The 21,755-nt window shown below is 42.6% G+C and overlaps 2 protein-coding genes across 3 annotated transcripts in view; one reads left to right on the forward strand and one right to left on the reverse strand.

Annotated features, from left to right (window-relative positions):
- Window positions 1–9,483, forward strand: part of LOC139371083 (rho guanine nucleotide exchange factor 25-like) — a 59,721-nt gene extending 50,238 nt beyond the window's left edge. The window contains exons 11-16 of one of the 2 annotated variants that reach the window (XM_071111136.1): window positions 230–307; window positions 468–659; window positions 866–1,046; window positions 4,532–4,737; window positions 5,828–5,935; window positions 8,104–9,483. In XM_071111136.1, the coding sequence (XP_070967237.1) occupies window positions 230–307; window positions 468–659; window positions 866–1,046; window positions 4,532–4,737; window positions 5,828–5,935; window positions 8,104–8,220 (882 nt within the window). In that variant the 3' untranslated portion in view covers window positions 8,221–9,483. The remainder of the gene's footprint in view (window positions 1–229; window positions 308–467; window positions 660–865; window positions 1,047–4,531; window positions 4,738–5,827; window positions 5,936–8,103) is intronic. The other variant, XM_071111137.1, reaches the window with a different exon arrangement.
- A 1,746-nt stretch (window positions 9,484–11,229) lies between these two features.
- On the reverse strand, window positions 11,230–12,851 carry LOC139369812 (transcription factor Sp5-like). The gene is made up of 2 exons (XM_071109086.1): window positions 12,777–12,851; window positions 11,230–12,390 (listed from the first exon to the last, which is right to left on the reverse strand). Exons 1-2 carry the CDS (start codon window positions 12,849–12,851, stop codon window positions 11,230–11,232), a joined length of 1,236 nt encoding a protein of 411 aa, XP_070965187.1.
- Between the last annotated feature and the right edge of the window lie 8,904 nt (window positions 12,852–21,755).

Below are 21,755 nucleotides of genomic sequence, written 5' to 3' on the forward strand. Positions count from 1 at the left end.
CTCCCAAAACTATGGTACAAACCGTCATGGTCAAAACATTTCCAATACTCACTTGTGATATTACTATAAACTGCACACACAGTTTAATCTCCCTGCTCTATTGAAGAAAGCGGAAAAAAAGGTACTCTTTTCAGTTACAAACCATAATTGTCTTTGCAATCCCACACCATCTCTCTCTCTATTTCATGTCCCTCATTCCCTGTCTCCACCCCTCCTCCTCTACCCACAGAGAGCGGTGGAGGTGATGTGTTTCGTGCCCAAGCGATGTAATGATATGATGAACGTGGGCAGACTGCAGGGCTTTGAGGTGAGATACCCAACACCAGACTCTGTTCTCCACATGATGTTGTGTTTTCTTATGTGTATGTCTCTCTCTCTCTCTCTCTCTCTCTCTCTCTCTCTGTCTCTCTCTCTCTCTCTCTCTCTCTCTCTCTCTCTCTCTCTCTCTCTCTCTCTGTGTCTCTCAGGGGAAGATCACAGCCCAGGGGAAACTGCTCCAGCAGGACACCTTTACAGTTAGTGAGCAGGACAGCAGCTTCCTGTCCCGTGCCAAAGAGAGGCGGGTCTTCCTGTTTGAACAGCTGGTCATTATCAGTGAACCAATCGATAGGAAGAAGGGCTTCTCTCTGCCAGGGTACACCTTTAAAAACAGCATCAAGGTGAGAATGACCTGTGTACATGAATTTGCTGATAACTACTTTATTGACGAAGAGCGTACTTACTACTGTATGCCTGTGATATGATGTTGTCCCACCTAACTATCTTAAGATTAATGCACAAACTAACTGTAAGTCGCTGTGGATAAGAGTGTCTGCTAAATGACTAAAATGTAAATGTGTGTGACCCCTGTCTCTCTGTGCTGCAGCTCAGTTGTCTGGGTGTGGAGGACCACTGTGAGGAGGACCCATGTCGTCTGGTCCTGACGTCCCGCGGGTCTGATGGGAGCGTGGCACGCTTCGTTCTGCAGGCCTCGTCCCAGGAGACTCGGAGGGCCTGGGTCAACGACGTTGTCCAGATCCTGGAGACCCAGAGGAACTTCCTCAACGGTACTGCTGCTTACCACCACGGGCCACATACAGTGGGGCAAAAAAAGTATTTAGTCAGCCACCAATTGTGCAAGTTCTCCCACTTAAAAAGATGAGAGATGCCTGTAATTTTCATCATAGGTACACTTCAACTATGACAGACAAAATGAGAAATAAAATCCAGAAAATCACATTGTAGGATTTTTAATGAATGTATTTGCAAATTATGGTGGAAAATAAGTATTTGGTCACGTACAAACAAGCAAGATTTCTGGCTCTCACAGACCTGTAACTTCTTCTTTAAGAGGCTCCTCTGTCCTCCACTCATTACCTGTATTAATGGCACCTGTTTGAACTTATTATCAGTATAAAAGACACCTGTCCACAACCTCAAACAGTCACACTCCAAACTCCACTATGGCCAAGACCAAAGAGCTATCAAAGGACACCAGAAACAGAATTGTAGACCTGCACCAGGCTGGGAAGACTGAATCTGCAATAGGTAAGCAGCTTGGTTTGAAGAAATCAGCTGTGGGAGCAATTATTAGGAAATGGAAGACATACAAGACCACTGATAATCTCCCTCGATCTGGGGCTCCACGCAAGATCTCACCCCGTGGGGTCAAAATGATCACAAGAACGGTGAGCAAAAATCCCAGAACCACACGGGGGACCTAGTGAATGACCTGCAGAGAGCTGGGACCAAAGTAACAAAGCCTACCATCAGTAACACACTACGCCGCCAGGGACTTAAATCCTGCAGTGCCAGACGTGTCCCCCTGCTTAAGCTAGTACATGTCCAGGCCAGTCTGAAGTTTGCTAGAGAGCATTTGGATGATCCAGAAGAAGATTGGGAGAATATCATATGGTCAGATGAAACCAAAATATAACTTTTTGGTAAAAACTCAACTCGTCGTGTTTGGAGGACAAAGAATGCTGAGTTGCATCCAAAGAACACCATGCCTACTGTGAAGCATGGGGGCGGGAAACATCATGTTTTGAGGCTGTTTTTCTGCAAAGGGACCAGGATGACTGATCCGTGTAAAGGAAAGAATGAATGGGGCCATGTATCGTGAGATTTTGAGTGAAAACCTCCTTCCATCAGCAAGGGCATTGAAGATGAAACATGGCTGGGTCTTTCAGCATGACAATGATCCCAAACACACCGCCCGGGCAACGAAGGAGTGACTTCACACACAGGAGAAGCATTTCAAGGTCCTGGAGTGGCATAGCCAGACTCCAGATCTCAGCCCAATAGAAAATCTTTGGAGGGAGTTGAAAGTCTGTGTTGCCCAGCAACAGCCCCAAAACATCACTGCTCTAGAGGAGATCTGCATGGAGGAATGGGCCAAAATACCAGCAACAGTGTGTGAAAACCTTGTGAAGACTTACAGAAAACGTTTTACCTCTGTCATTGCCAACAAAGGGTATATAACAAAGTATTGAGATTAACTTTGTTATTGACCAAATACTTATTTTCCACCATAATTTGCAAATACATTCATATTTTTTTTTTCTCATTTTGTCTGTCATAGTTGAAGTGTACCTATGATGAAAATTACAGGCCTCTCTCATCTTTTTAAGTGGGCGAACTTGCACAATTGGTGGCTGACTAAATACTTTTTTGCCCCACTGTACATACAGTGCATTCGGAAAGTATTCCACATTTTGATAAAACTGATTAAATAGTTTTCCCCCTCATCATCTACACACAAAACCCCATAATGACAAAGCAAAAACAGGTTTCTAGAAATTTTTGCAAAAAAAACCCCAACCTTGGCACACCTTTATTTGGGGAGTTTCTCCCATTCTCCTCTGCAGATCCACTCAAGCTCTGTCAGGTTGCATGGGAAGCATTGCTGCACAGCTATTTTCAGGTATCTCCAGAGATGTTCGATCAGTTTCAAGTCTGAGCTCTGCCTGGGCCACTCAAAGACATTTAGAAACTTGTCTTATCTCGAAGCCACTTCTACGTTGTCTTGACTGTGTGCTTAGGGTTGTTGTCCTGTTGGAAGGTGAACCTTTGATTCAGTCTAAGGTCTTGAGCGCTCTGGAGAAGGTTTTCATCAATGATCTCTCTGTACTTTGCTCTGTTCATATTTCCCTCAATTCTGACTAGTCTCCCAGTCCCTGCCACTGAAAAACCTCCGCACAGCATGATGCTGCCACCACCATGCTTCACCGTAGGGATGGTGCCAGGATTCCTCCAGATGTGATGCTTGGAATTCAGGCCAAAGAGTTCAATCTTGGTTTCATCAGACCAGAGAATCTTGTTTCTGATTATCTGAGAGTCTTGAGGTGCCTTTTGGCAAACTCCAAGCGGGCTGTCATGTGCCTTTTACTGAGGAGTGGTTTCCGTCTGGCCACTCTACCATAAAGGCCTGATTGGTGGATTGCTGCAGAGATGGTTGTCTTTCTAGAAGGTTCTCCTATCTCCACAAAGGAACTCTGGAGATCTATCAGAGTGACCATCGGGTTCTCGGTCACCTCCCTGACCAAGGCCCTTCTCCCCCAATTTCTCAGTTTGGCTGGGCGGCCAGCTCTAGGAAGGGTTTTGGTGCTTCGTATCGTCTTCAATTTTAAAATGATGGAGGCCCATGTGTTCTTGGGGACCTTCAATGCTGCAGCAATTTTTCGGTACCTTTCCCCAGATCTGTGCCTCGACATAATCCTGTCTCGGAGCTCTACGGACAATTCCTTCGACCTCATGGCTTGGTTTTTGATCTGACATGCACTATCAACTCTGGGGTATTATATATACAGGTGTGTTCCTTTCCAAATAACGTCCAATCAATTTAATTTATGGCAGGTGGACTCCAATCAAGTAGTAAAAACATCTCAAGGATGATCAATGGAAACAGGACGCACCTGAGCTCTATTTCGAGTCTCATAGCAAAGGGTATGAATAGTTATGTAAATTAGGTATTTTTGTTTGATTTTTTATAAATTAGCAAACAATTCTAAAAACCTGTTTTCGCTTTGTAATTATGGGGTAGTGTGTGTAGATTGATGAGGAAAAAAATGTATTTAATCAATTTGAGAAAAAGGCTGTAATGTAACAAAATGTGGAAAAAGTCAAGGGGTCTGAATACTTTCCGGATGCACTCTGTGTGTCCCAAATGGGATCCTGTTCCCTATTTAGTGCACTACTTTTGAACAGGGCCCATAGGACTCTAGTCAAAAGTAGTGTTCTAAATGGGGAGTAGGGTCCCATTTGGGACAGACATTTGTTTCTCTAGTTTTTCACACACAGGTAAATGTCCATGGGAAATTGAGGATTTCAGGATATTTTTAAGCTGTGTTTTATAGAATGAATGAATTGATTGATTCATTTTATTAAATGATTAACTGCATTACTTGATTGATTCTCCCTTATGGATACATTTTATAGATGCTCAATAAATAAATTAGTGGTGCCATTTGTTAGGTGTCAACTTTCTGGTTTTGTCTCAATTCTTATCCCTCCAACTATCCTCCTGTCGTCTCCTATCTCCTGTGTACCGTAGCTCTCCAGTCTCCTATAGAGTACCAGCGCAGGGAGAGTAAGTCCAACAGCCTGAGAGGAGCCATGAATGCTCCCGTTGCACCGACCTCTGGCCTGCGACCCCACTCCTCTGCCTCCATTGACCGCCACCGGCTACCCAACCTGCGTTCTTACAATACCTCCCTGCCCTCCCTCCACCTGCCCAGCCAGCCCCCTGCAGACACACAGGTACTACTACCCAACTGACTGCAACAATAAACTCACTAGGCTGATCTGATAGTCATAGCAAGTGAAGATTAAATAGTGTCAGCAACTACTGGATAAAATATATTTAATTTAAATCCCACATTATCTCTCTCTCTCTCTCTCTCTCTCTCTCTCTCTCTCTCTCTCTCTCTCTCTCTCTCTCTCTCTCTCTCTCAATTAAATTAAATTAAATTAAATTCAAGGGGCTTTATTGGCATGGGAAACATATGTTTGAAGTGAAATGGAATAACAAAAGTGAAATAAACATATAAAAAGTGAACAGTAAATATTACACTCACACAAGTTCCAATATAATAAATGCATTTCAAATGTTATATTATGTCTACATACAGTCTTGTAACAATGTGCAAATAGTTAAAGTAAAAAAGGGAAAATAAATTAACTTAAATATGGGTTGTATTTACAATGGTGGTTTTTTTCTTCACTGGCTGCCCTTTTCTTGTGGCAACAGGTCATAAATCCTGATGCTGTGATGGCACACTGTGTTATTTCATCCAATAGATATGGGAGTTTATCAAAATTGGATTTGTTTTTGAATTTTGTGCGTCTGTGTAATCTGAGGGAAAAATACATACATACATACATTTGTCAGGAGGTTGAGAAGTGCATCTCCATTTCCACCTCATTTTGAGGGCAGTGTGCACATAGCCTGTCTTCTCTTGTGAACCAGGTCTGCCTACGGCGACCTTTCTCAGTAGCAAGGCTATGCTCACTGAGTCTATACATAGTCAAAGCTTTCCTTAATTTGGGTCAGTCACAGTGCTCAGGTATTCTGCCACTGTGTACTCTCTGATTAGGGCCAAATAGCATTCTAGTTTGCTCTGTTTTTCTGTTAATTATTTTCAATGTGTCAAGTAATTATCTTTTTGCTTTCTCATGATTTGGTTGGGTCGAATTTTGTTGCTATCCTGGGGCTCTGTGGGGTCTGTTTGTGTTTGTGAACAGAGCCCCAGGACCAGTTTGCTTACTGAACTCTTCTCCAGGTTCATCTCTCTCTCCCTCTCTCTCTCTCTTTGTTATTCAATCCTCTTTTATCTTTTATCTCCTTCAGTCCCCCCTGTATCTTAGCCCTGCGACACCCCGTCCCTCCCATCTCCCTCTGACCAGCCCTCAACAGCTTAGCAATGGCCTGCGCCCCCCTGCCCAGCACAGCTTGCAGGTACTCAACCACACTGCAGGGAAATACTACTATCCCCAAGTCCTATTTTGAGATTGACCACAAATTTCTACAGAAATATAATTGATTTACAGTACAGGAAAGTGTGAGTTATTTAACTTAGGACTCACCACCATAAGTAGGATCTCTGTCATTAACCTCCCAATGCTCCCATAAACTCTTTCATCACTTCAGATCACAAACAGATCAGCAAATAGTTTAGTTTATAAATAGCTCTTTACTGTTTTATCATATAATCCCCCTGGACATTGGCCTGGGGTTGTCGTGGTTGTCAGTGCTAAAGGGAAATGACTGGGGCAGCCCTCTCATTCTTTCCTAATGGGAGATATCCTGTTGTTGTTCCCAGCCAGGGTTACAATACTACCAGCATCCTGGCAGGCTGTCACACTGATATGTGGTCAGTTCCTATAAAAACACTATAGAACCCATAAAGCAGGGGTAGGCAACTAGACTCAGCTGCAGGCCAATTTTTTTTGTCAGAGCAGATGGTCGGGAGGCCGGAACATACTTATAATAATTTGTACACTGCAAATTGATCACAACTAAGGCGGCAGGTAGCCTAGTGGTTAAGAGCGTTGTGCCATTAACGCTAAGGTCACTGGTTTGAATCCACAATTGCCAAGGCAGAAAAATCTGCTGTTCTGCCGTTGAGCGTTAACCCCCAACAACAACTGCTCCATGGGTGCCCATGACGTCGTTTAAGGCAGCCCCCCGCACCTCTCTGACTCAGAGGGTTTGGGTTAAATGCGGAAGAGACATTTTGGCTGAATGCATACTAGGTATTCCCTTTCCCTTCTTTCAAGCAAAAAATAGATTATATTGGAAAATAACATGATCACATATCTCTTTTTTGATTTATTTATGGGAATACATGGGAACAGATGTTTCAGTTCCTGGGGATAACTAGCTCAGTGCCCTGGCTGGTAGTTTATTCTATTTAGCCAGACTCTCCCCAGGCTGTATCACTACCGGCCGTGATTGGGAGTCCCACAGGGCGGCGCACAATTGGCCCAGCGTTGTCCGGGTTAGGGTTTGGCAGGGGTAGGCCATCATTGTAAATAAGAATTTGTTCTTAACTGACTTGCCTAGTTAAATAAAGGTTAAAAAATAAATGGGGAGGAAATGGGTTTGATTACAGGACTCCTATCAGAGAGGCTTATCAAGCTTCATTTTAGTTCCTCCTCTGTCTCCCTTGTAGACAGACAAACAGAGAACCCTTCGGGCCTTTGAAAAAAAGTTTAATGTTGCCCTATCAGTGGGTAGATGGGGGGTATTTGAAACTGTTCTGGTGTATTTGGAAACCTACAATTAATATAGAGGTGAGAGGACTGATATCATTGGGGGCAGCAGGGTAGCCTAGTGCTTTGGACTAGTAACCGGAAGGTTGCAAGTTCAAACCCCTGAGCTGACAAGGTGCAAATCTGTCGTTCTGCCCCTGAACAGGCAGTTAACCCACTGTTCCTAGGCTGCCCCTGAAAGTAAGAATTTGTTCTTAACTGACTTGCCTAGTAAAATAAATAAAAATTCTGTATCATACTTGTATTTCCTGCAATAGGTTGATTTAGGGCAGAAGGCTAAGTGAGTTCAGACTGCAACCTTGTACTGCTAGAGTGCAGTAAGGTCACTCTTCCTGTCTCCACCCAGGGTTGATTTAAGGACAGGATCTTGCTTTAGAACCACTCAACATACCACCACGTTTGTCTTTCCTCTCTGCAAGGGTCTCAATAACATTTTACTGCAGTGGGCTAAATCACACAGTGTTTCTTGGTAGTCTTAAATGTACTTTGAAACTAAAGTATACACATGGTTATGGGTTTAAAAACCCTGTACCATGTCAGATATAGAGTTGAAATGTATTCAATTTTGAGTTTGCATCCCAATATTACACTTTATATATATCAAAGAGGCAAATATAACAAAACTGTTTGACATAGAAATTAAAATCATAAAAAAAAGTGTATTAATTATGAAATCATGAAAATTATGAATAACATTCCACCCATGAGGCCACTAGGTCATTTGACTGCAGGAAATGGTTTTAAAGGCTTTGATATAAATGTGATTGACATATTAAGCCTCTTGGCCCTAGTATGACTTCACTATGTGCATGTAACTGAACATGCTGCCTCTGTCTTATCCTGTCTTCTCAGGGGGGTACTGACAGATACCATGGACCCATGCCGGGGGAGGGAGGAGATTATGCACCAAATCACTCTGGCAACCATGATCAGCTGACAGATCTCTCTCTGCATGAGCATGAGTGCTGATGATGTGTGATGACCTTTGGCCTCACATACTGAATGAGGGGGTGTATGGTGAAGCTGCCCCTAGATGCTGATATTAGTTTAGTTTTGCATTATCCCCAGTAATGGCTAAGGTTCGGTTTGGGCGATGGGGAAGCTGATCCTAGATCTGTGCCTAGAGGAGACTTCACCCTGGAGTTAATGAGGGGCAGGCTGAGAGACCCCTGGCTAGCCTGGCTCTACTCCACAGAGGACAGGCAGGGGGCCTGGGGCGGGATCACTCCTTGTGATTACCCTAATATTGCTATATTACTATTACTATGGTATCTCTAGCTTGTAATAAGGATTATTTTGTGTGTATTTCTGTCATTATATTATATTTTCTACTATTTTGAAACCTCTACTTACTATTGTGATGTCAGAAGTGAAGCAGAATTGCAACCCTCTATGGTGTTTCTGTGAGAGAAATTGAAAAGTAACCAGTGGTCTCTGATGTTGACAGTGTGTTTGTGTGCGCATGTTGGTATGTATGTGTGACTGCTACATTGCATCTGTGATGCGATGGTAGCTGTTCACATTGCAAATGGTTTCTACAGTACAGTACCCCTAAGTTTGTCAAGAGTTTATACATGATTGAACTTCATATGGTGACATTTTTAACACAATTTGGTTTCATAAAGAAATGAGACATTTGGGACCGCTTCTTAAGTCGCCAACTCTTTACTGTTGCTTTAATCTTAAACAGGCGAACCATATTATCATTATGCTACTGCTACGTGTGACAGCTTCGATCACGTTGTACAAGAAGGGAAGCAAAGACTAGTGGGCGATAATGGCATGTCTATTCTCTGTCTCTCTTTTTATATAGCTAACCAGTACGCTCCTATCCTGAATTCATCCTCATCACTATGTCATGAAGCAGCCTTTGGGTGAAGAGTGTTGACATACAGCAATGACATTGTGGTCCTTATACAGTTTTGAAATGGATTGTGGGACGGAATCTGTCTAGGAGTTGAGCAGCTGCAGTCATGACTGTCTACTCTATGCATACCGAGCAGCACAGTAATAATTGATACGTTTTCCTTAATTTTAGCGGCTACTTTAACACTGCCATTGTTTCAACGTTATCTGAAGAAAACACACGGAAACTCACACAAAGCCCACTCATAGCTGAAGGAGAGAGAGGAAAAGTGAACAAAGTTCAAGGGGTTGTTCATCTGTCAATGTCATTATGAATGTAAAAAATATTCTGTGGGACCATATCAATAAAAACAAAATGCAACACTGCGCTGCTGTTTGTCCCCCTATCATTCTTGTGATCTTGGTCGTGGTCATGTTATAAGACTGTCAAAAAGGAACTGGTAGTGAGAGTTCTTATCCTGAAAAACCCGGAACGTCCTTGCCCATTTCCTTCACATAGCTTACACACTTAACTGTTGCCTTTGTGAAATGAATACTACCACTCTCAACAATCCCACAAAACAATACAAAAGTGAACAATAGGGCCAATAAGCAAGAGTAATTTGATGTATTCCGCACCAAATGGAACAACGTTTCACACATTCGTAGGTGTTTGCTTGCGGTTCATTTTGCCTACATGACAGTCTTTGAGTGTACTGGAAAAATACTGTAGGTATTTAGCGCCATCAAATGGTGAGTTGAGGGACAACTTTAAATGCTCAACATAGGGCTCCTGATGGTAGATTGCATATGGCTACCTGAGGATAGAAGATGCTCACACACATCTTCAAATATAGCTTTTCAAGTGGAATGCTGAAGTTTCTGGCAATGTATGTCAGATTTGGCAAGAATGGAAAAAATGCGAACGGGGGAAGGGTGGGATCATAAACTGTCACCACGGCTAAATCAAAGGACACTGGTATCAGCTGGGGGCCAATAAACAAGGAAGTTTGCTTCCTTGTTAGAGCTCTCTGTTGCTATACCTCTACCCATAGAGAGATTATTATCTGGCTAAATAGTAACTGACAACAATTGACAACATCGCAAAACAATCATTTGATCTATCATTATTGAAAAGTGTTATCTTTTTTTGTTTTATTTTAATGAAATCAAGCTGTTTTTTACTCTAACTTAGTTTTGCTTATTTGAGATTTTATGCTCATGTAATGTAGATCAATGTCTATCGAATCACACTACTATTTTAACTTTCTGGCAACCAAATTCCAATGAATTTGCAATGTCATTTATCCTGTGCATATCAAATTCATTCATAAGACGTTTTATAATTACAATAAAAATGTTTTAAAAAATACACACTTAAAAATAAGCCAATACTTTTAACTTATCAAAAATAGGCTTAATTAATAGCACAATACATTCTAGTGGGTTTTTTTGTTGGTTAGTTTTATTTGACAATTTAAGATACATGAAAAATGATATACCCGGCAAGAGATACACATACCACAAACTGTCTAAAATATAAACACAATAGTCAAAAGACCATTGTGGTGTAATTAGTGTTTATTATTGAAAACCGTAACACTGAAAATACTCTGCTGGCAGACTGAATGAAAATAACCATAGTAAACAGCATTATTTCCATGAATCTTTGTACTCTGACTTCCTCTCTGATGTCTTTGGTCATTCTCTGAGACCACTTATCTCCATTAGGGGTCCATGAGAAAGGGATATTCAATCACCTCAGCCCTCCTGCTTTTATTGCGAGTCTCCACACAGGCAGGCAGGCATGCTGAACAGAACGGCCTCTGAAGATCACAGGCCTCCTGCTGGTGGCCCGGGAACAATGCTGGCTACAATGACCATGACAAACACGTTGTCAAGACAATGGTTTGACAGTGTAAAAGTTTGTGTGTTTGCAAGAAGTCATTTTTTTTCAAGAGAAAGGCCATTGAATCACTGGTCTGCCCTTGACTCTCAGTCTCCACACTGGCCCTCCTGTCTTTCTGAGGGTCTCATCACCTGGACTCCACACACACAGAGACTGGCGCTGGGGGTCTCAGAATACAGCACACTGACTGTGAGTCCCTTGGCTTACCTCTCTTGGTCTTTTCTCTACTCCTTCTTGATGTTCCTGTCTGGTCCTCTGCTACCACCCGGTCGCTGTGGAGCCTCCTGCTGGGGGCCCTGGCTATCCCTTGTGTCTGGCTGTCCCCTCTTACCCTGGTGGGTCTTCTCATGTTTTGCTAGGTGGTCGCTCCGCATGAACCTCTTCCCACATGCCTGACAGCTGAAACGCTTCTCCCCCGTGTGTGTGCGCAGATGCCTCTGCAGCTCGTCCGAGCGTGTGAAGTTCTTCCCGCAGAAGAGCCAGCTGCAGAGGAAGGGCCGCTCCCCAGCATGCCAGCGCAGGTGGGCCTTCAGGTGGGACGTCTTCTTATACACCTTGCCACACTCGGGCAGGTGGCAGATGTGGAGCCTCCTCCGGCCTGGTTCTTCTGGGTTTGCTGGAGCCCCTGTACCCCCAGAAGTGGACTGGCAGTTGGGGCACTTGCAGCGCCTGCAGCGACGTGTGGAGCCCAGCAAGCCCTTGGATGAGCCCTGGAGGAGGGCCGTGATCTGAGGCTGGTGCCCCAACACCAGCTGTCTGCCCAGGGCAAAGGGGTGAGGGTGGTGATGGTGGGGGTGGCTGTGAGGTTGGTGATGGCCATGGGGGCTGCTGGTTGTCTGCGGCAGGCTCCACCATTGCTGACCTTCCTCTGTATACCCACTAGGGTGGTAGGGGTGTCTTGTTGTGGAAACTTGGAGGAAGTTAGGAAAGTTCTGCCCAATACTATTGTTCTGGTGGTGGAAGTATGGGGTATGAGAGCTACCCTGGACCTGAGGAGCGAGCATCTTTCCTGGAGAGAGATCAAAGGCGTGGGCAGTCGGGGTGGAGGAGGGCTCAGCCGGAGGGGTGAGAGGCAGCTCATGGAGGTGGTGGTGGTGGTGGTGGTGGGGGTGAGGGCCCAGTCCACTCTGGATGTGGCCAGGAAAAGATACTTTTGGCACTGTCAGAGTTGCCACCTGTTGGACCCCAAGACTAGAGCTCTGGACCACATCCCCTCCCCACAGCTGGAGCATCCCAGTCATGGAGCTCATGGTCCCCTCATAAGGATGGTGTTGCCGCTCCTGCCCCACTCCACTGCCTCCCAGATGGGCTTGGCCACAGGTTCTGGCCAGGAAGGAGGATAGGGGATGGGGCTCGTTCTCAGGAGAGGAGCTGGCTATGCGTTGCTGTGGAGTAGAGAAATAATGGATGTTTGACATGCTGTACACTATTGAATTTGATACTCTTGAGTAAAAAACAAGATACAAAATCAATATATTATAGTGATTACCGAGAAACAATAGACCAGTGGTGACCTTTTACAGTGGACCACAACATTTCTATTTCTAAAATATATGTTATACTTTTTCTATGTATTTAATGAACTAAACTAAAGTAACAGTAAAATACTGTTAACAAATGAATAAACCAGACGAATTCCTAAGAAGATACTGGGAGAAAATGAATCACTTATTGCACGTGGCACTTTAAAAATGTACTCTAAGTAACACTGAAATGTCTCTCCTATACCAAATTTGCTCCAAAATTATTCCAAACATATTTTCCTCCTCACCTGTAAGAAAGGTTGTAGAAAGTGATCGGTCCCCGGCAAAGCGGCCATCAGTTTTTGTGTCTCCACTAAGCGCATCTGCGGCCAATGTAGCTTTTTGACTGGTCGCAGCGCACCGAAACAAAATCTTATCTAGAAAACGAGATTTGGCAGTGTCTGAATTCTCATCCAGTCAGACTCCTTTACTGAAAAAATAAATACACATCATAACGTGTTCTGTAAATTATCGTGAAGAAATAAAAAATACCATAGAATAAAAACAGATTGTAGAAACAATTCCAAAATCCGGGCTCCGGTGGTATCCCTTCTGCAATCTATCTCTCCCAGTAATTTTAGGTGACAAACTTTCAGCAACCTTGTCTACACTGATTGCCTCGAACGCTATATCCTTTGAAGTGCGACGAGACCAATCGACACATTCTTGGCAGCATCTTGTTATGGAGAGATGTCCTCTGCGGGATCCCTTTCACGAGTGGGCCTACAGAAAAGTAGGAACTGTGTGTGCGTGCGTGTGTGTCAGGGAGAGAGAGGGAGAGAGCGAGAGAGAGATAAATTATTTTTTCTCCCCCACTATTCCTACTACAACTATTTGCACATTGTGAAAAAACACTGTAGGCTACGTAGATATGTCTTTATGTTTTTCTAACCTTTTTAGTGCAATGTTTACTGTTAAGTTTTTATATTTTTTGGTTGATGTTGTAAATTTGTTTCTTCTAACTTTTGTTTATTGTTTATTTCACTTGCTTTAGCAATGTAGACATCTGTTCCGCATGCCAATAAAGCCCTTTTGAATTTAAATTAATATTGAATTGAGAGAGAGAGAGAGGGAGAGAGAGAGAGAGAGTTGATTTCTTGGTTAATTCACGTTAGTTGACAACTCAACCAAACGTAAATGAAAAGTAGACATTGAACATACCCAGTGGGGTATGCCTACTAGGCAGATACTTCATTGCAAAGTGTTTGGAAGTGATTTGAGCTGGTGGTTGACGTTTTTGGGGGGTTTCCTTCTTAATTCTGTATAATAATCCAGGATCAAAGAGCCTCAATAGCATCTGAAAGTCAAGCAAACTGAAGGTTTTCCTCCCCTCTGACGAGCTCCCTCCCACTGGTTCAAGTGAAGGCCAATATCAAATCTTATCGCAGATGCAACATTTTCTACGTGGTGACCATTTTGCTTCTTCAAAGGACTCTGCAAGAAGTGTCAAGTTACATTGGCAAAGCAAAGTGCTTTAAATTTACAATAAACTTTATTTTCTTTCGATTGAGCCTATTTTCTGGCATGTGTATTCATTTTATTTCTTTACTATATAACTATAACACCATATTTCAGGAGCCAATAACCATTGTGTAGTTATTTGTCAATGTATTCTTCCATATCTCTTTTACCCGCATTTCCATTTCAAGGTGTATTCTTCGAAATTGGTAGGACAAAGGACATTTCATTGTAACTGATGTATTCAGTCAGTCCCAACATCTCTATGGCATCCCCACATAGGCCTATATCTATCTCTACACTAAGGACTGTGATTGGACAAGATGGTCATAACAGATGTGAGGGACAGGCTCTCCCTGTGCCAATAAACCTAGAGAGCCATTATTAGCTGTTCAAGACACAGTAATTGGGCACAGTTAAGAGGCCATTGTTATATATTATGTTTTATACATCTTATACATCTTATAAGTCCATAAGTGCCGTTCGAAACATGATTGTTTTGATCGTAAAGAGTTTTATAATATAAAAGGTAGTGGAAACCCATTCTTACGGCATGTAGCGCGTCGATTCCCGCCTGCACTGATTGAGGGACGAGCGTGGCGTAGGAGTGACACCTCCATCTATGTAAGACAATGGAACAAACATTTATCACACCAGTGGATAACACAAACTCTTTTGGCAGATTTCTTCAACGTTTGTCATGAATTCTTCACATAATTGGAATATGGAAATTAAATCCAATAGAAAATGTTGTAAATTATGTTTAGAGGTTATTGTACAATAGGGTATAAGATGTTTGATTCACATATCAATCTATGGATAAAGCCAATCAAATAAGAACCAAACAGAAACTTGTAGATCAATATTGAGGCAGTAGTGCTGGGTCTCATTCATACAGCCGCAGCGGTGTGTTTCATCATCGCTACAGAGGATGTCAATTACATTGCTTCGCATTTCCTGTCCCACTGCCCCACCCTCCTCCCCCTCCAACCCCTCTCCTTCTAACTCGTTTCTCTCACTGATCCCAGATGACCGTCTTTGAAGTGCTAACGACTCTCTCTCTTCTCACTTTGAACTGTGAAGCGCACAATGCTCCCGTGGTCGTGCCCAGCGTCCCCTGTCTCACACCGTGGCGCGTTGAGCTGTTGCTCTGTGCTGCGGAGCATCATTTAAATACACCTGGATCCAGATGGAACTCTCCCTGATCTCCAGCTTCCCTGGGTTCCCAAGGCACGGGCGGGGAGAGATCCCAGGGATCATTAGAAACACCCAGGTTAGATGTTTTTTAAATGTATTTTTATTTAACTAGGCAAGTCAGTTAAGAACAAATTCTTATTTACAATGATGGTTTACCAAAAGGCAAAAGGCCTCCTTGCGGGGCCTGGGATTAAAAAATATATAAATATAGGACAAAACACACATAACAACAAGAGAGACAACACTATATAATTTGATTATTTTTTTATTTCACCTTTATTTAACCAAGTAGGCCAATTGAGAACAAGTTCTCATTTACAACTGCGACCTGGCCAAGATAAAGCAAAGCAGTGTGACAAAAACAACAACACAGAGTTACACATAAACAAACTTACAGTCAATAACACAAAATAAAATAAAAAATAGAAAAATCTATGTACAGTGTGTGCAAATGTAGAAGAGTAGGGAGGTAGGCAAAAAAATAGGCCATAGGGGCGAAAATAATTACAAATTAGCATTAATACTGGAGTGATATATGTGCAGATGATGAAATGCCAGTAGAGATACTGGGGCGCAAAACAGCAAGAGGGTAAGTAATAATATGAGGATGAGGTAGTCTGGTGTGCAATGTACAGATTGACTGCGTACAGGTACAGTGGTCGGTAAACTGCTCTGACAGCTGATGCTTAAAGTTAGAGAGGGAGATATAAGACTCAAGCTTCAGATATGTTTTTTTTTCATGCTGGAGCGCGTGCTACGGGTGGGTGTTGCTATGTTGACCAGTGAGCTGAGATAAGGCGGGGCTTTACTTAGCAAAGACTTATAGATGACTTGGAGCCAGTGGGTTTGGCGACGAATATGTAGTGAGGGCCAGCCAACAAGAGCATACAGGTCGCAGTGGTGGGTAGTATATGGGGCTTTTGTGATAAAACGGATGGCACTGTGATAGACGACATCCAGTTTGCTGAGTAGAGTGTTGAGGGCTATTTTGTAAATGACATCACAGAAGTCAAGGATCGGTAGGATAGTCAGTTGGCGGCCAGAGTGAAGGAGGCTTTGCTGCGAAATAGGAAGCCGATTCTAGATTTCATTTTGGATTGGAGATGCTTAATGTGAGTCTGGAAGGAGAGTTTACAGTCTAACCAGACACCTAGGTATTTGTAGTTGTCCACATATTCTAGGTCAGAACCGTCCAGAATAGTGATGCTAGTCGGGCGGGAGGGTGCAGGCAGAAATTGGTTGAAGAGCATGTATTTAGTTTGACTTGCATTTAAAAGCAGTTGGAGGCCATGGAAGGAGAGTTGTATGGCGTTGAAGCTCATTTGGAGGTTTGTTAGCACAGTGTCCAAAGAAGGGCCAGATGTATACAGAATGGTGTCGTCTGCGTAGAGGTGGAGCGGAGAATCACCAGCAGCAAGAGCGACATCATTGATATATACAGAGAAGAGAGTCGGCCCAAGAATTGAACCCTCTGGCACCCCCATAGAGACTGCCAGAGGTCCGGACAACAGGCCCTCCGATTTGACACACTGAACTCTATCTGAGGAGTAGTTGGTGAACCAGGCGAGGCAGTCATTTGAGAAACCAAGGCTGTTGAGTCTGCCGATAAGACTGCGGTGATTGACAGAGTCGAAAGCCTTGGCCAGGTCGATGTATCCTGCTGCACAGTATTGTCTTTTATCGATGGCGGTTATGATATCGTTTAGGACCTTGAGCGTGGCTCAGGTACACCCATGACCAGCTCAGAAACCAGATTGCATAGTGAAGAAGGTACGGTGGGATTCGAAATGGTCGGTGATCTGTTTATTAATCTGGTTTTCAAAGATTTTAGAAAGGCAGGGCCGGATGGATATAGGTCTGTAACAGTTTGGGTCTAGAGTGTCTCCCCCTTTGAAAAGGGGGATTACCGCGGCGGCTTTCCAATCTTTGGGGATCTCAGACATAAAGACAGACCTAAAGACAACAACATAGCAAGGCAGCATCACATGACAACACAGCATGGTAACAACACAACATAACAATAACATGTTAGCAACACAAAATGGTAGCAGCACAAAACAGGGTACAAACATTATTGGGCACAGACAACAGCACAAAGGGCAAGAAGGTAGAGACAACAATACATCACACAAAGCAGCCACAACTGTCAGTAAGAGTGGCCATGATTGAGTCTTTGAATGAAGAGATTGAGATAAAACTGTCCAGGTGGAGTGTTTGTTGCAGCTCGTTCCATTGGCTAGCTGCAGCAAAATAAAAAGAGGAGCGACCCAGGGATTTTAATATTTAAATAAAAATCAAACTATTTCACCTTGTGTGTGCTTTGGGGACCTTTAACATAATTTGACTGGCAGAACAGGTGTTGTATGTGGAGGATGAGGGCTGCAGTAGATATCTCAGATAGGGGAGAGTGAGGTCTAAGAGGGTTTTATAAATAATCATCAACCAGTGGGTCTTGCGACGAGTATACAGAGATTACCAGTTTTTACACAAGAGTATAGAGTGCAGTGATGTGTTCTATAATGAGCTTTGATGGCAAATCTGATGGCGAATGGTAAAGAACATCTAGCCGCTCGAGAGCACCCTTACCTGCCGATCTATAAATTACATCTCCGTAATCTACCATGGGTAGGATGGTCATCTGAATCAGGGTTAGTTTGGCAGCTGGGGTGAAAGAGGAGTGATTACGATAGAGGAAAACAAGTCTAGATTTAACTTTAGCCTGCAGCTTTGTTATGTGCTGAGAGATGGACAGTGAACCATCTAGCCATACTCCTAAGTACTTGTGTAAGGTGACAACCTCAAGCTCTAAACCATCAGAGGTATTAATCACACCGGTGGTTACGTCCATCATCCATTTTTTATGATATGCTACGAATTTCAGTTCGTATGATATGTTACAAATTGCAATTAGTACAATATGTTAAGAATTAGCTATGATACGTTATGACTTCCAATTGTTTGTGGCCAACGTTAGCTAGGTGGCTAATGTTAGTTAGGTGTCTATGGTTAGCTAAGATAGGGGTTAGGGATAGGGGTTAGGGTTAGTATTAGCATGTTAGCTAACCCTTCCCCTAAGTAGTTACAAAGTAGCTAAAAAGTAGTAAGTAGTTGCAAAGTTGCTAAAATGCAAAAGTTGTCCGTGATGAGATTCAAACATCCAACCTTTGGGTTGCTAGACACTCATGTTATACACCTGCCCATCCACCCCTACCAATCACTCTACTTTCCTTAAGTAACCCTCTGTCTTATGTAACCATTCCAAATCTAAGATATATTAATTTGAGTGTTCTGGATTTATATTTACTATGTTACATCTAGTCTATGAGACCAGGCTGTTAGAACAGGCTGGGTGGAGGGGTAGGGTACCACATCAACAAACAGGCTTTCATACCTCTCTCTCTGGCATTAATAAGAGAGGTCCTGACTGAAATGTTGACATTCCCTCCTTTGGCACCTCCAACGTGAACACTTGATTCATGTAGTCAGTGAATGAGTGATGAAAATATGGTTTTGTTGTTTCTTCTTCTTGATCTCAAGCTTCTGCGTGTGATGGTTGAGAATACTTGGATGGGTTTGTTTTGGAAACCCTCTGGCACTGCCCACTGTCCAGACAAAAGAGATTGGGATGTTATGCATCTCCTGAATTAGAAAACTTTATGGCCAGTTGGATTTTTTTGCTTGCTGTGAGATTATATACAAAAGACATAAGTAGACACACTCACTCGCAGAATTGAAAAAGTATGCATAATGAAAATCATAGACACATGGGCATTAGAGGAAGTTGGGAACGACAAAACAAGAACAGCTTACAGAAAGATTGCAGTCTGTCTTTAGTGTGAAATCCATCCATTCCCGAGGGAGTACCTTATAATGTCATAACTGCCCAGCCTGAAGGGCCATTCTAAACCAGATCAGCCTGTAATGTTCCCAGCTGCTTTGGCCATCTGCACCATCTTTAAAGCCAGTCACTCACCAGGGCTTTTGCTGTCTGTGTCATAAAGCTGATTTCACACCCCTGGTGTTGCCTTGAATAGGCCACCATCACCATGACCACACATCCTAAACCTGACCCACCCATCCAACCACCCTCTCACTAAACTGTAGTAGACTATACCACAGAACCAAGGGAAATCAGTTGACACAATGACACATGGGTTTTGGGCTGATTTTCAGCAGTGACACAGTTGGACAGAGAATAGAGACTGTGAGACAACACCCTTGCAGTAAGTCTATTGAATAGAGGAGAGTAGAGAGGTTAGATCTTTTGAAAAAACCCTGCATGCTTTCTCCAAGATTCCTTTCTGTATCCTTCTGTAAGATCATTAACATGTCACATACTGTAATCTTCAAGGTAACTCACGGATGCAGATTTGAGATAATTAGGCTAGGCTATATGGCCATCCTTACCTGTCAACAGTTGCATGCTGAAGAGGGCCTGGTCGGTTTTATATGATGGGCGGAAAACATTACTCTGAATTCTAGTGGAATATTAAACAGCACTACAGAGAGTGTAGCTCCGTGTATCATCCTGATTTTGTAGAGGAATCAGATCTGTTTTGGACTTAATCAAAACAACTTAATTTCATTTAAAAGAAATGCTTTGATCAAATCATATATGTGATTTCATTAGCATCCCTATACGCCAGACCTCTCTCTCCTAAGTGCTTGTGTGATTCATGAATAATTCATATTTTAAAGATTATTTCATATACACATTTTATATTAAGGTAATTCATGATCTGTTATATTAAAGGAAATTTCCACCCATAAAACTATATTTTGGTATTTGTTTCATTAGTCCATTGTTGAAATCATCCCAAAATGTTTTGCTTATCAGCGCTCAAGTTTTCAAGACTTGTACCTTTCAAAATACAGAAATCATCCTTCTATTAGGCAAAATTAAACATATGACTCAAAATGCATCATACAGGGATGATTTCTGTATTTTGAAAGTTACATATCTTGAAAATTTGAGCACTGACAACTGGGACTATGTCAACAATGGACTAATGAAACAAATACGAAAATATAGTTTTTGGGTGGAGTTTTCCTTTACGGTTAATAAAATATGGAAATGTAGTATGTGCCTTTCCAAATCATGTCCAATAAATTGTAGAAACATCTCAAGGATGATCAATGGAAATAGGATGCACCTGACCTCAGGTCTCACAGCAAAAAACTTTCTGTACTTTTTACCCCAATTTTGTGATATCCAATTGGTAGTTACAGTCTTGTCCCATTGCTGCAACTCCCATACGAACATGGGAGAGACGAAGGTTGAGAGAAAAATATCCTACAAAACACGACCCCACCAAGCCGCACTGCTTCTTGACACACTGCTCGCTTAACCCAGGCCAGCCGCACCAATGTACCAACAGCTGGCAACCTTAGTCAGCGTGCATGCACCTGTCTCGCCACAAGGAGTTGCTAGAGCACAATGGGACAAGGACATCCCAGCCGGCCAAACCATCCCCTAACCCAGACAGCGCTGGGCCAATTGTGTGCCGCCTCGTGTCTCACAGTCGCAGCCGGCTGCAACACAGCCTGGGATGCCTTAGATCACTGCGCCACTCGGCTGGACGATATTTGTGTTTTTTATTTTAAGAAATTTGCAAACATAACCTTTTTTCGCTTTGTCATTATGGGGTAATGTGTGTAGATTGATGAGGATTTTTTTTATTTAATCCATTTTAGAATAAGGCTGTAACGTAACAAAATGTGGAAAAAGTCAAGAGGTCTGAATACTTTCCGAATGCACCGTATATCACTGAGTTGTATAACACAAACTGCTCCATCTGTCAAATAGAAAACTTTCATGGGTATTGGAGGAGCTTGAAGTTTGTTTTGTATTTTGTTTTTTGGGGGTTGGTTACAACTTCAGAAGCCAGATCAGAGACCCCCTGATCAAAGGGGACACCCGGGTTAGTTTTGGAATACATGGGGAGTAACACTCAACTCTTTGATACTCCACATCAATATTTTACTTCACCAATCACCTGGCATGCTCCTTCTCTTCTCCCTCCTCAGGACAAGGGAGGGAGGAAGGGGAGAGACTGAGGTGAGGGAGGGTGGAGACTGAGGGAAGGAATGGAGGGTGAAATGATACGAAGCTGATGTAAAGAACCAACATGCAAAGCCCCATAATTCTGTCCCAGGTTTGCTTAGAATATTCTCTCTCTACTGTACAATATTATGTATATTCTCACAGAATCCACGATTCAATGTTATCAGTAACACAAAGAAAATACATAGACCTACAACTGTTCCATGTAAGCATATTGTTTTTGACTGACAATGCAAATACAATTAAATGTTATTTGTCACATGCGCAACCTTACCGTGAAATGTTTACTTACTAGCCCTTAACCAACAATGCAGTTAAGAAAATAGTTAAGAAACTATTTACTAAATAAACTAAAGTAAAAAAAATGTTTAAAAAAAGTTAAACAATAAAATAACAATAATGACGCTATATACAGCGGGTACCGGTACCGAGTCAATGGGTGTGGGTACAGGTTAGTCGAGGTAATTTGTGCATGTAGGTAGGGGTAAAGTGACTATGCATAGATAAT

This window comes from Oncorhynchus clarkii, chromosome 17 (genome assembly GCF_045791955.1).
Source record: "Oncorhynchus clarkii lewisi isolate Uvic-CL-2024 chromosome 17, UVic_Ocla_1.0, whole genome shotgun sequence".
In the NCBI taxonomy this organism is placed as follows: domain Eukaryota; kingdom Metazoa; phylum Chordata; class Actinopteri; order Salmoniformes; family Salmonidae; genus Oncorhynchus; species Oncorhynchus clarkii.

What these genes read in the sequence shown, in the direction of transcription:
- LOC139369812 (XM_071109086.1), bottom strand. Translation starts at nt 12,851, where the DNA reads ATGCGCTTAGTGGAGACACAAAAACTGATGGCCGCTTTGCCGGGGACC. An exon ending in TTCTACAACCTTTCTTACAG is followed by an intron (nt 12,391 to 12,776) that starts GTGAGGAGGAAA and finishes TCTACTCCACAG; the next exon opens with CAACGCATAGCCAGCTCCTC.